The sequence below is a fragment of the Bombina bombina genome, chromosome 4 (assembly GCF_027579735.1).
Source record: "Bombina bombina isolate aBomBom1 chromosome 4, aBomBom1.pri, whole genome shotgun sequence".
Lineage (NCBI taxonomy): Eukaryota > Metazoa > Chordata > Amphibia > Anura > Bombinatoridae > Bombina > Bombina bombina.
This window is the reverse complement of record NC_069502.1, coordinates 885,580,286-885,592,454: the sequence shown is the minus strand read 5'-3', so window position 1 is coordinate 885,592,454 and position 12,169 is coordinate 885,580,286. Positions and strand designations below refer to the sequence as shown.

At 38.1% G+C, this 12,169-nt stretch overlaps 1 protein-coding gene across 1 annotated transcript in view; it reads right to left on the bottom strand.

Annotated features, from left to right (window-relative positions):
• The window catches only part of ADGB (androglobin), a 693,780-nt gene extending 684,170 nt beyond the window's left edge, over positions 1-9,610 (bottom strand). Inside the window, exon 1 of the mRNA XM_053711792.1 lies at positions 9,502-9,610. Within this exon, the coding sequence (XP_053567767.1) occupies positions 9,502-9,578 (77 nt within the window). The 5' untranslated portion in view covers positions 9,579-9,610. The remainder of the gene's footprint in view (positions 1-9,501) is intronic.
• Between the last annotated feature and the right edge of the window lie 2,559 nt (positions 9,611-12,169).

Here is a 12,169-nt window from a genome sequence, read left to right as displayed (position 1 = left end):
AAACCGCCCTGTTCAATAACCCCCCTCAGGAGATATTAACCCTCGATTCCAAGATACTAAAAGAGACTCACTGAGACCCTTATGATAAGTTAGACCTGCAAGGTGGTAGCCTCTCGGGAAAACATTCACATTACAGTACATTGATGAATAAAGTAAAATGAAACAATCTTACCGGAATCTACGCCGTGGAACAGGAACACGGCCTTTCAAGTGTGACGGATAGTAGCATCGCCTCCGCCATGGACTTGAGAGAAGAAAGCAGGCAGCGGAGCGATGTTCGACAACTCTGATTGCTTGAGGAGCTGTTAATCTGAGTCGGGATGTTTTCGCAGAAAGACTCTCCCTGCATCACCGGACTCTAACTTTCACCCAAGCCCTCACTGAGAGACTGACAGGACTACTTAAAACTCCTGTCCCATGCCGAAGAGTACTACCCTCCATAAGAGACAAAAAGACAAAAAATAAAAATTCTGACACTTCTCTGCCAAGCTCCTGGGATGAAAGGCAAAGAATGACTGGAGGATGAGGGGAGTAGGAGGAGTATTTAAGCCTTTGGCTGGGGTGTCTTTGCCTCCTCCTGGTGGCCAGATTCTTATTTCCCAAAACTAATGAATGCAGCTGTGGACTCTTTCCATTTAAAAAAGCATGTATCTAAAGAAAAATCTAGTGTACAATGTCCCTTTAAATACCTCCATAATTCAGAATTACAAACTATTCAACTTTGGAGAATGGAGTGCTAGTTTAAAAATAGACAAAAAAGGAAAAATACTATTATCTTCTGAATATCATTACATGCTTTAGATATTGTGGTTAAATTAAAATGTAATTATCCATATGGAACAGGGGTTGGCAAACTTTTTCTGTAAAGAGCCAGATAGTAAATATTAGTGGCTTGGGACAAAAGGAAAAATCAGTCACCTAGATTACGAGTAAAGCGCGCTATAGGGAATTTAACGAACGCAACAAAAGTTTTGAAACAGCCGCCTTGTGCGTGCGATATGGTTGCGTTGAGCTCCATACCGCACATAATCCAAGCGCTGTTTTGACGTACTCGTGCATGCTTCCCCCATAGACATCAATGGGGAGAGTGGGTTATATAAAAAACCGAACACCTGCGATTGCGGAATGAAAAGCTCCATAACACAGCCCCATTGATGTCTATGGGGAAAAAAAGTTACGTTTAAACCAAACACTCTAACATAAACCCTGAGTCTAAACACCCCTAAACTGCCGTCCCCAACATAGCTGCCACCTACATAATGTTATTAACCCCATAATCTGCCGCTCCCGATATCGTTGCCACCTAAATAAAGATATTAACCCCTAATCTGCCGCTACCGATATCACCGCCACTATACTAAAGTTATTAACCACTATTCCCCTGCACCCCAACATCGCCCACACTATAATAAATCTATTAACCCCTATTCCGCCACTCCCCGACATCGCCGCCACTAAATAAAGCTATTAACCCCTAAACCTCTGGCCTCCCACATCACTAAATAAATCTATTAACCCCTAAACTGCCAGCCCCCCACATCGCAACAACCTAAATTAAACTATATTAACCCCTAAACCTAACCCTAACGTAACCCTAACACCCTCTAACTTTAACATAATTAAAATAGAGCTAAATTAAAGTTACAATTATTAACTAAATAATAACTATAAAACTAAAAACAAACTTACCTGTGTAATAAAACCTAAGCTAGCTACAATATAACTAATAGTTATATTGTAGCTAGCTTAGGTTTTATTTTTATTTCACAGGTAAGTTTGTATTTATTTTAACTAGGTAGACTAGTTATTAACCTTTTAAAGCTGTTATGCCGTTCTATTCCGTCATAATTAGACTGGGCTTTAAAGCCGTTATGACGGAATAGAACGTCATAGCTAACGGCTGTCCTGAAGCCTTCTGTGCTGTCAGGATTTGATCGCGGTCTGGAGGGCGTTCCAAGGGTTGTAGGGACGCCCCCCAGATGCGATCCAATAATTGAAATCTCGCGATCGTGTGCACGATCGCGTGGTTTCAATTTGTCTACATCGGAACAGTTGTTCCAATGTAGGCACTTTAGCCCTGACACGAAAGGGTTAAATAGTTATTAACTATTTACTAACTACCTAGTTAAAATAAATACAAACTTGCCTGTGAAATAAAACCTAAGCTGCCTTACACTAAAACCTTTACATTACAAAAAATTAAAAACACTATAATTACAAAAAATAAAAAAACTACCAATACAAAAAATAACAAACAAAATTATACAAAATAATAAAAATTACTCCTATTCTAATACCCTTTTGAAAAAATAAAAAACCCACCCAAAATAAAAAAAATCTATAATAAACTACCAAGGGTCCTTAAAAGGGCCTTTTGGGGGCCCTTAAAAGGGCCTTTTGTAGGGCATTGCCATAAAGTTAACAGCTCTTTTGCTACAAAACACAACAAACACCCCCTAACAGTATACAAACCCCCACCCCCCAAACCCACAAAATAAAAATAAAGTAAAACCAAATCTACCTATTGCCCTGAAAAGGGCATTTGTATGGGCATTGCCCTTAAAAGGGCATTTAGCTCTTTTACGAAAGCCCAAACCCTAATCTAAAAATAAAAACCCACCCCAAAATGAAAAATAAACATTACACAAAATAACAAAGAATTATCAAAAATAATAAAAATGATTTCTATTCTAATACCCATTTAACAGAAACAAACAAGCCATAAATTACAGAGAAAATTCTCCTAATATACCTGTACATATTATTACAGTAGTTTACATGTATGTAATTCTTTCTACATTAATTACTATAAATGACAACTGCAAACTCATTTACAGTGCTAACCTCAAAATTGTACATAATACTTAATGAGCCCCTAAAAATACAATAGAAATTAAAGGGCCATAATACCCAAATGTTTAAACACTTGAAAGTGATGCAGCATAGCTGTAAAAAGCTGACTAGGAAATATCTCCTGAACATCTCTATGTAAAAAAGAAAGATATTTTACATCAAAGGTTCCTCAGTAGCCACCTCCCATTGTAAAGGATTTCTAAGCAGCATTTTAGTGTGTCTGTCCTGGGACAGCTTAGGGGATGAGCCTAATCAGGTAAAGGAAGCTTACTATGAAATCTCATGAGAGTTAAGTCAAATCTCATGAGATCACAGTAAGAGTTCATGACCTCAGCACTGCTGATGCTGATTGGCTGCTGTTCATTTCTTCATTTATTTTTTATTTTTACCTGCAGCTGGGAGCAGGTGAAGTATAACTTTTTACACAGAACTTACTCTGCTGAGCTGAGGAGATTGTGAGGTAAAATATCTTCCTTTTTTACATAGAGATGCTCAGGTGATATTTTCCTGTCAGCTTTTTACAGTTATGCTGTATCAGTTTCAAGTGATTTAGAATATGAGTATTATGTCCCTTTAAAATATAAAGCAAACCTCTGAAGAAAAATAGTAGCCACTCTTGGACCACCTAAACTAGAGTTGCAAAATAAAGGGGTTACAATGGGGGGGAAACAGAAGCGCCAATTTCGGTCCCAAATCATAAATAGTATAATATACAGTATATCAGAACACATTAACATAAGTAGGATCTTGAAATAAGACTTAATCACCAGCCAGTAGGATAAGTAACACTGATAATATGAAGTAGCAACTAAATATATGAGCCACATACTAAGTTCAGCAGAGCCATAAAGCCAAATAACGCATATTATGAACTGGATAACTGTCATATCCTAGTTTAGAGTAATGTACAGTACTTAGATAGGAGGACATTACCAATGATTTTATTGTGATTAAGACAAAGTATGCAACTTTTAAAAAAGTTTCCAATTTACTATCAAATTTGCTTTGTTCCCATCCTCTTTGTCGAAGAGATATCTTGGTATGTATCTGGTGCACTACATTACAGGAAATAGTGCTGCCATCTAGTGGTCTTTTAAATCAATAACATTGTTACAAAACTTATGCCATAGTGTTCCAGACATAACACTCCAGAGCTTGCCTCCCTGGTTTTCAACAAATGAAACCAAGAGAAAAAGGAAAAATGTATATTACATGTAAATTAGAAAGTTGTTTAAAATCACACACTCTGGGGCCAATTTATCAATATCTGTCCGACATGATGCGCTGTAGCGTAATATGCCCGACAAACATCGCTGAATGCCGACTGCATACGCTGTTGGCATTTAACATTGCACAAGCAGTTCACCAGAACTGCTTGTGCAATGCCGCCCCTGCAGATTTGCGGCCAATCGGCCGCTAGCATGGGGTGTCAATCAACCTGATCGTATAGGATCGGGCGGATTGCAGACCGCAGCCTCAGAGGAAGTGGACCAGTTATGGAGCAGCAGTCTAAAGACCGCTGATTCATAACTGCTGTTTCTGGCAAGCCTGAAGGCTTGCACGGAAACAGGGGCATCAAGCTCCATTCAGAGCTTGATAATTCGGCCCCTCTATCTGAATCATGAAAGAAAGAAAAAAATGGGTTTCATATCCCTTTAACTTTATAGGTTAACCCCTTAACGACCGAGGACGTGCAGGGTACGTCCTCAAAAAAAAGGCAGTTAACGCCTGAGGACGTACCCTGCACGTCCTCGGTGTGGAAAGCAGCTGGAAGCGATCCTGCTCGCTTCCAGCTGCTTTCCGGTTATTGCAGTGATGCCTCGATATGGAGGCATCCTGCAATAACTGTAGATGGCCATCCGATGCAGAGAGAGCCACTCTGTGGCCCTCTCTGCACCGGACATCGATGGCCGGTATCGTTGGTGGGTGGGAGCCGACATGAGAGGCGGGTGGGCGGCCATCGATGGGCCGGGTAATGTAGAGGGGGGCGGGATCGGGAGCGGGGCCGATGGGGGCGCGCACGGGCGCACGCGCGTGCACGGCGGGCGCGTGCACGGGGCGGGAGCGGGTGGGAACCGCTACACTACAGAAAAGACAGCACTAAAAGTGTCAGAAAAAAAGTGTACATTTAAAAAAAAAATAACAATCAAAGGTATCTAGGAGGGGGTGGGGGTTTGTTCTTTGGTGGGGGGGGGGAGCTACACTACAGAAAATGGGGAAAAAATAAAAAAGCAATTATTTTATTCTAAACTGGGTACTGGCAGACAGCTGCCAGTACCCAAAATGGCGGCCATTAAGGCAGAGGGGGAGGGTTAGAGAGCTGTTTGGTGGGGGATCAGTCAGGTTGGGGGCTAAGGGGGGCTCCTACACAGCAGCATATGTAAATATGCTTAAAACCCCCCCAAAAAGCCTAAATATATATTTTATTTTAGTACTGGCAGAGTTGCTGCCAGTACTTAAGATGGCGGGGACAATTGTGGGGTAGGGGAGGGAAGAGAGCTGTTTGGGAGGGATCAGGGGGTCTGATATTTCAGGTGGGAGGCTGAGCTCTACACTAAAGCTAAAATTAACCCTGCAAGCTCCCTACAAGCTACCTAATTAACTTCTTCACTGCTAGCCATAATACACGTGTGATGCGCAGCGGCATTTAGCAGCCTTCTAAGTACCAAAAAGCAATGCCAAAGCCATATATGTCTGCCATTTCTGAACAAAGGGGATCCCAGAGAAGCATTTACAACAATTTGTGCCATAATTGCATAAGCTGTTTGTAAATGATTTCAGTGAGAAACCTAAAATTGTGAAAAATTTAACTTTTTTTTTAATTTGATCGCATTTGGCGGTGAAATGGTGGCATGAAATATACCAAAATGGGCATAGATAATTACTTGGGGTTGTCTACTACACTACACTAAAGCTAAAATTACCCCAAAAAGCTCCCTACATGCTCCCTAATTAACCCCTTTACTGCTGGGCATAATACACGTGTGGTGCACAGTGGCATTTAGCAGCCTTCTAATTACCAAAAAGCAACGCCAAAGCCATATATGTCTGCTATTTCTGAACAAAGGGGATCCCAAATAAAAATTTACAATCATTTATGCCATAATTGCACAAGCTGTTTGTAAATAATTTCAGTTAGAAACCAAAAGTTTGTGAAATAATTTGTGAAAAAGTGAACGATTTTTTGTATTTGATCGCATTTGGCGGTGAAATGGTGGCATGAAATATACCAAAATTGGCCTAGATCAATACTTTGGGTTGTCTTCTAAAAAAAAATATATACATGTCAAGGGATATTCAGGGATTCCTGACAGATATCAGGGTTCCAATGTAACTAGCGCTAATCTTGAAAAAAAAATGGTTTGTAAATAGCAAAGTGCTACTTGTATTTATTGCCCTATAACTTGCAAAAAAAGGAAAGAACATGTAAACATTGGGTATTTCTAAACTCAGGACAAAATTTAGAAACTATTTAGCATGGGTGTTTTTTGGTGGTTGTAGATGTGTAACAGATTTTGGGGGTCAAAGTTAGAAAAAGTGTGTTTTTTTCCATTTTTTTCTCATATTTTATAATTTTTTTATAGTAAATTATAAGATATGATGAAAATAATGGTATCTTTGGAAAGTCCATTTAATGGCGAGAAAAACGATATATAATATGTGTGGGTACAGTAAATGAGTAAGAGGAAAATTACAGCTAAACACAAAGACCACAAAAATGTAAAAATAGCTTTGGTCCCAAATGGACAGAAAATGGAAAAGTGCTGTGGTCATTAAAGGGTTAAAGAAGAAATTAGAGCCACTAGAAATACAATATAAAAAGTAATGTGCAAAAGGCCCCACTGATAAGCAGAAAGGCCATATGTTCTTCATCTCAACTACATCAGCATTAGTGAGTACTTAGACTATTGATTATCTAGAAGGCAATTGATTACCGCTTTACATACAGAGCCAAAACTAGGCTGGAAAAAAGGTTAAAGGAATTAGAGGCCATTGCCAGGGGTGATATAACCTTAGTATGAAGCAGATTGCTTCAAGAATTTATTACCTCCTATAGAGTAAGAATATAAAACATCATTATGGTCCTGGGTTGCGAAGAGAATTAAATAACTGCAAAATCATAATGAATACAGGATACAAAGAAAATACAGCTAGTAAGTTGCAAACTGCAATGTAAAAACCTATTCAGCTAATGAGAATGTGCACATATGAAATAAAGAACAGGTCTGATTATCCTGTCCATATAGCGAGTTTTAAAGATCAAAACATACGTAATTTATTTATAACTATATCAAACCAACAAACAAGAAACAACAAAGCTTTATGTACCCCAAAAATATCACTAAAAGCTGGCATTCAAACGCATAATAAGTATAATAAAATAAATCCCCAAGCCTCAGAGACCAATAAATCATGATCCAGGATTTAATCCTCTACAGTCAGGGGACTACTGTATGGCCAACCACAATGCATTAAGATGTAATTAAATTCCAGAGATGGAAATAAAATAAACAGTGAAAACATCTGTGTATCATTTACCCATTTACTGTTTAGGGGTTATCTGTGATTTCATCCACCTCGACTTTAATGTCCCTAATAGTCTGCGATGGCCACCATGATGGTAGGAAATTAGGCTTTCTTGTATGGGGATACTGTAACGAGTCACCCACCTTTCAGTTTAGAAGCCTGGGTTTTCACACCAGTACCAGAGTTCGATTAGAACGTGAGATCAGCGGCATTCACTTCTGTGTCCCCTGAAGCAGTTCCGCCACCAATATCTTCGCTTCTATACCACATGTATTTTGAGGGGTATATACAGTATATATATATATATTTTTTTTTAAATAATACTGCTAAGTCTTAGGTGCACTATACTTTCAAGAGTGCATGTTTGAAAATGTAGGAGATTATCACCTTTTCAATAGATGATAATCTCCTACATTTTCAAACATGCACTTACACTATACAGCTCTCGCCCCTGCAGATCTGTGTCAGCACAGGAACAGGCAGCTGTTAGTTGACAGGGGCTGCAACCTCTCTTGCAGCAAGACTTGTAGATACCAGCAGTGGCCTGGAAAGGACTCAGTTGCACTTGGCTAAATTTTAGCTGCGGTGGTAACAGCAAGCAGTGGCCAGGGGAGACGAGTTAAGGGCACTTGGGGGATCTAAAATAAAGTGCCAGGGTTTAATTTAAAGGCGGCAGTGACGCCCAGGCTTCTGGATTAGTTATGTCCTGATACCTACCTGGGCACATATCTTGTTAAACCATTGTTCATATAAACTTGTTTTTTTTTGTTTGTTTTTAAGAGGAGCTAAACATAGCAATAGTGGCAATCAGCAACAGCATATGAGCATAGCCTCACAGCAGCAGCTAGGTTCAACTCATGCAACCTGCAATATATTACTGATCAGGAGCTGACTATAACTATGGGTTTAACCAACTGTCTTAAGCAAGACTTGAGCCCATAGGGTTCAGTAACAAGGTGCACTATCATTTGGGCTATTTTTGACACATGGCAATCTCTTTTGCACTTTTTATTTTTATGATTTATCACATAGAGAAGCAAACTGTTGGTCCATCATTGTCAAATGAAGTTAAAAAGAAGAAAAACAGAGCATACAATAAGAAAAATATATTCTAGTTTACTTTTATGATCAGACTGGAAAGTTTGATGCTGATCCAATCAGCCGACTTGTCACATGACTCTGCTGTGCAATTAGCACTGCTGATTGGATCAGCAACAGTTTCCACTCTGTGTCTGCAGTGCTCTTCTGGTTCTGAGTGGGGGTTAAACACATAGCATTACATACAGCATTGTGAGTGTTACAATAACATGCTCTAACAGATTAGAACTTGTAATTGTATCACTATAGTGGTCTTTAACACCCTACAAGAACATACAGGAACCTCAATCCATTGCTGCTCCGAGGAAGGACACAGTCAGGGAAACAATTGCTGGCTATATTCTGCTCAGGGGAGATACTTTGACTCATAAGAGAATTGCATGATTCCATTATTATGTCCCTTTAAGCTTCAAAATCAAAAATGTCCCTGCTTTTTCTAATTTGACTTGTGTCCATTAAATATAAATTACATGATAGAGACAGAGAGGCTAAAAAATTAAATCTTCACTTACTAATGAAAAACTAAATATTATTTCACAAACCATATTAGCATAGATTATTCACAACACAAATGTGTTCTAATGTAAAAAACACACTTATGTAGCAAAATATATTCAATAAAAACACTGAATGAAAAACCATAAGACAGCAAATGACCTGTGAGTGCTGATGTTCTATATTTATTTTATAGCCCAATGCCCACAGGTCACAAAATATATGGCTTACAGTGCTTTTTTCCCCATACTGTATTACTTATCTACCTCTTCCCATTTGCAATACATTAATTGCTTCTTTAAATAAAAAAATAAATAAAAAACAGGCTCATTCTTATCCTTACTGTGAATTAAAGTATGTATATGTCACTGGATATGTGAGAATATGTAGAATTGATGTACTTATTCTACTACACTTGAACCGATACTTTGATAATCAGTTTTCAAGAGACTATTACTGAGCTGGTAATATTTTGATACAGTAAAGCACATATGAGATAAAAAAAAAGGTTTCTACCAGATTACTTACTCTTTAGTAGGTGATCCTCCTTGAGCCGAGTTCAAGCGGTTTGCAGACTCTTTCTTCTTCATCTGTTTTGAACTCATTGTAAACTCTGTGCACCCGCAAACTTTATTGAGTAGCCCCTGTTATCGTCGCCGTTCCGGCTATTATTTGGCCTGCTCTGCTGCGCGTCCTTGGTTTCTAGGATACGCTAGATGGGCTGTTTTAGGGAGTGCGATTCTGCGCAGCTGGACTCTGCAACCTGTCCTGTACTACTCTAGCACGGTGTGCGCGTGCTCGATAGGAACGCTGTTGTTTTTTACCCGGGAAGTATGTAGAGTTCAGTTCAGCTATTTCTTGCAACGTAAAATAAGTGATTGCCACAGAAAACGCTTATAATTTTCACTGAAGGGACAGTATAATAATTTGACGCATTATATATTGGAAAGAAAAGCCTGCGTGAGCGTGTAGCGCTAAGTGTTATGCTATTGAATCCCGCTTTTGATACTGGAGTCAAGCTATCAGACAGTTTAAAAATCCAAGTCAAGCTATCAGACACTGTTTTGGAGCTATCAGACAGGTTTAAAACAGCAGTCAAGCTATCAGACAGGTTTAAAACAGCAGTCAAGCTATCAGACACTTATTTGTTAGTACTTTCTTAAGACTATTAAAGGCTGTACCAAACATATATGCTAATAAGAAATGTTTTAATGAATACCACAAGCATTTTTGTTATAAATGTCACTCAAATGTAAAAAAAAAAAAAAAGTCATATTCCAGCATTTCTCTAGGCGTGTGAGCTAACTGTGGTGAAATTTTAGTGGAACAATGGGAGATTTCTTTTTTATTCCTAAGTGAATTTGCTGAAAAGGGCCAATTTATGCAATTCGAGGGACATTTGGGGCCCAATATTTTTAAAATTCCACAGTAAAAACTCTCCAAAATTTATGATATCGTAGAGGGGTCATTGTGTGAGCTAGCTGTGGTGACCGTGAAAATGTAGTGGCACAATGGGAGATTTTGCTTTTATCCCTAAGTGAAATTGCTTGAAAGTGATGATTTTTGCAATTTTAGGGACATTTGGGGCCCTATATTTTTAAAATTCCACACTAAAAAGTTTCCATACTTTGTGATATCTTAGTGGGGTCATTGTTTGAACTAGCTGTGGTGAAAATGTAGTGGCACAATGGGGAATTTTGTTTTTAACGCTTAGAGAAATGCTGGAATATGACTTTTTTTTTACATTTGAGTGACATTTATAACAAAAATGCTTGTGGTATTCATTAAAACATTTCTTATTAGCATATATGTATGGTACAGCCTTTAATAGTCTTAAGAAAGTACTAACAAATAAGTGTCTGATAGCTTGACTGCTGTTTTAAACCTGTCTGATAGCTCCAAAACAGTGTCTGATAGCTTGACTTGGATTTTTAAACTGTCTGATAGCTTGACTTGGATTTTTAAACTGTCTGATAGCTTGACTTGGATTTTTAAACTGTCTGATAGCTTGACTCCAGTGCTTTTGATTGGAGTTCACGCTTTGTAGGGGAATATTACTTGCATCGTAAAATTATATATATAAGGACTAGATAGCACTTTTTCTTTAGAAAGCCAAATCTGCTGAGCCAAAGTGGTTTTCATAGAGAAAATGCTTGGTTCCTTATTCAGAATTTGTCAAACAGCCACATGCAGGGCAAATAAAGAGCTGGTAGCTGTCTGCTCTAGTTATTAGGCCATTACCCCCATGCACCCAACATTACTTATCTGGAGACGAGTTTATGCAAGAGGCGGAGGATACAAATGTTTTATTTTATAGAACAGGCTATCACTGCAGTGAAGTCTACTCGGTATAATTACTCTTTCTGGGTGTCAACACTATATGGTACAATGCAACATAATTTTGTTATAAAATATTTATTATTTTAATTTGTAATGTGCCAACACATTCTTTAATTTCAGTGAGAAACCAATAGTTTGTGAAAAAGTAAAAAAAAAAATGTTTTAATATGATCACATTTGGCAGCAAAACAGTGGCATAAAATATACCAAAATGGGCCTAGCAATTGTCTACTAAATATATATATATATATGTGTGTGTGTGTGTGTATATATATATAGTTTTGATAGGTAAATAGAAAAAAAAACTTTAAAATGCTTAACATTCTTTGGTACTTTGGGCAAGCTTTTCTCTAAAATTCCTGGTCCTTAAAGGGACATGAAACCCAAAATTTTTCTTTCATGATTCAGATAGAGACTAAAAATGTAAACACGTTTACAATTTACTACTGTTATATCATTCGCTTCATTCTCTTGGTATCCTTTGTTGAAAGAATAGCAGTGCAGTACTGGGAACTAACTGCGCTGAGTAAGCCAATAAGATGAGACTATCTGAATCATGAAAGAAAACATTTCAGTTTCATGTCCCTTTAAAGGGTTAAACAGTATTTTAAATGCAGACGCCTCTCTTTCAAATGAGGGGTTACTTTACTTGCCCTCCATTTTTATTCCTTTATATTCTGTAGTGGTTACTTCCAGGTTATCATTCTTACTATGGCAATCACATCATAGCTGTAAGGACATGAAACCCCTTTTTTTAAATCATGAAACCTCTCTCTTTTAAAGTGTAGTCTTATGATATATTATTATGGTAAAGGCCTCTTCTTTAGAATTAAAGTGACATGCTACGCATATTTTA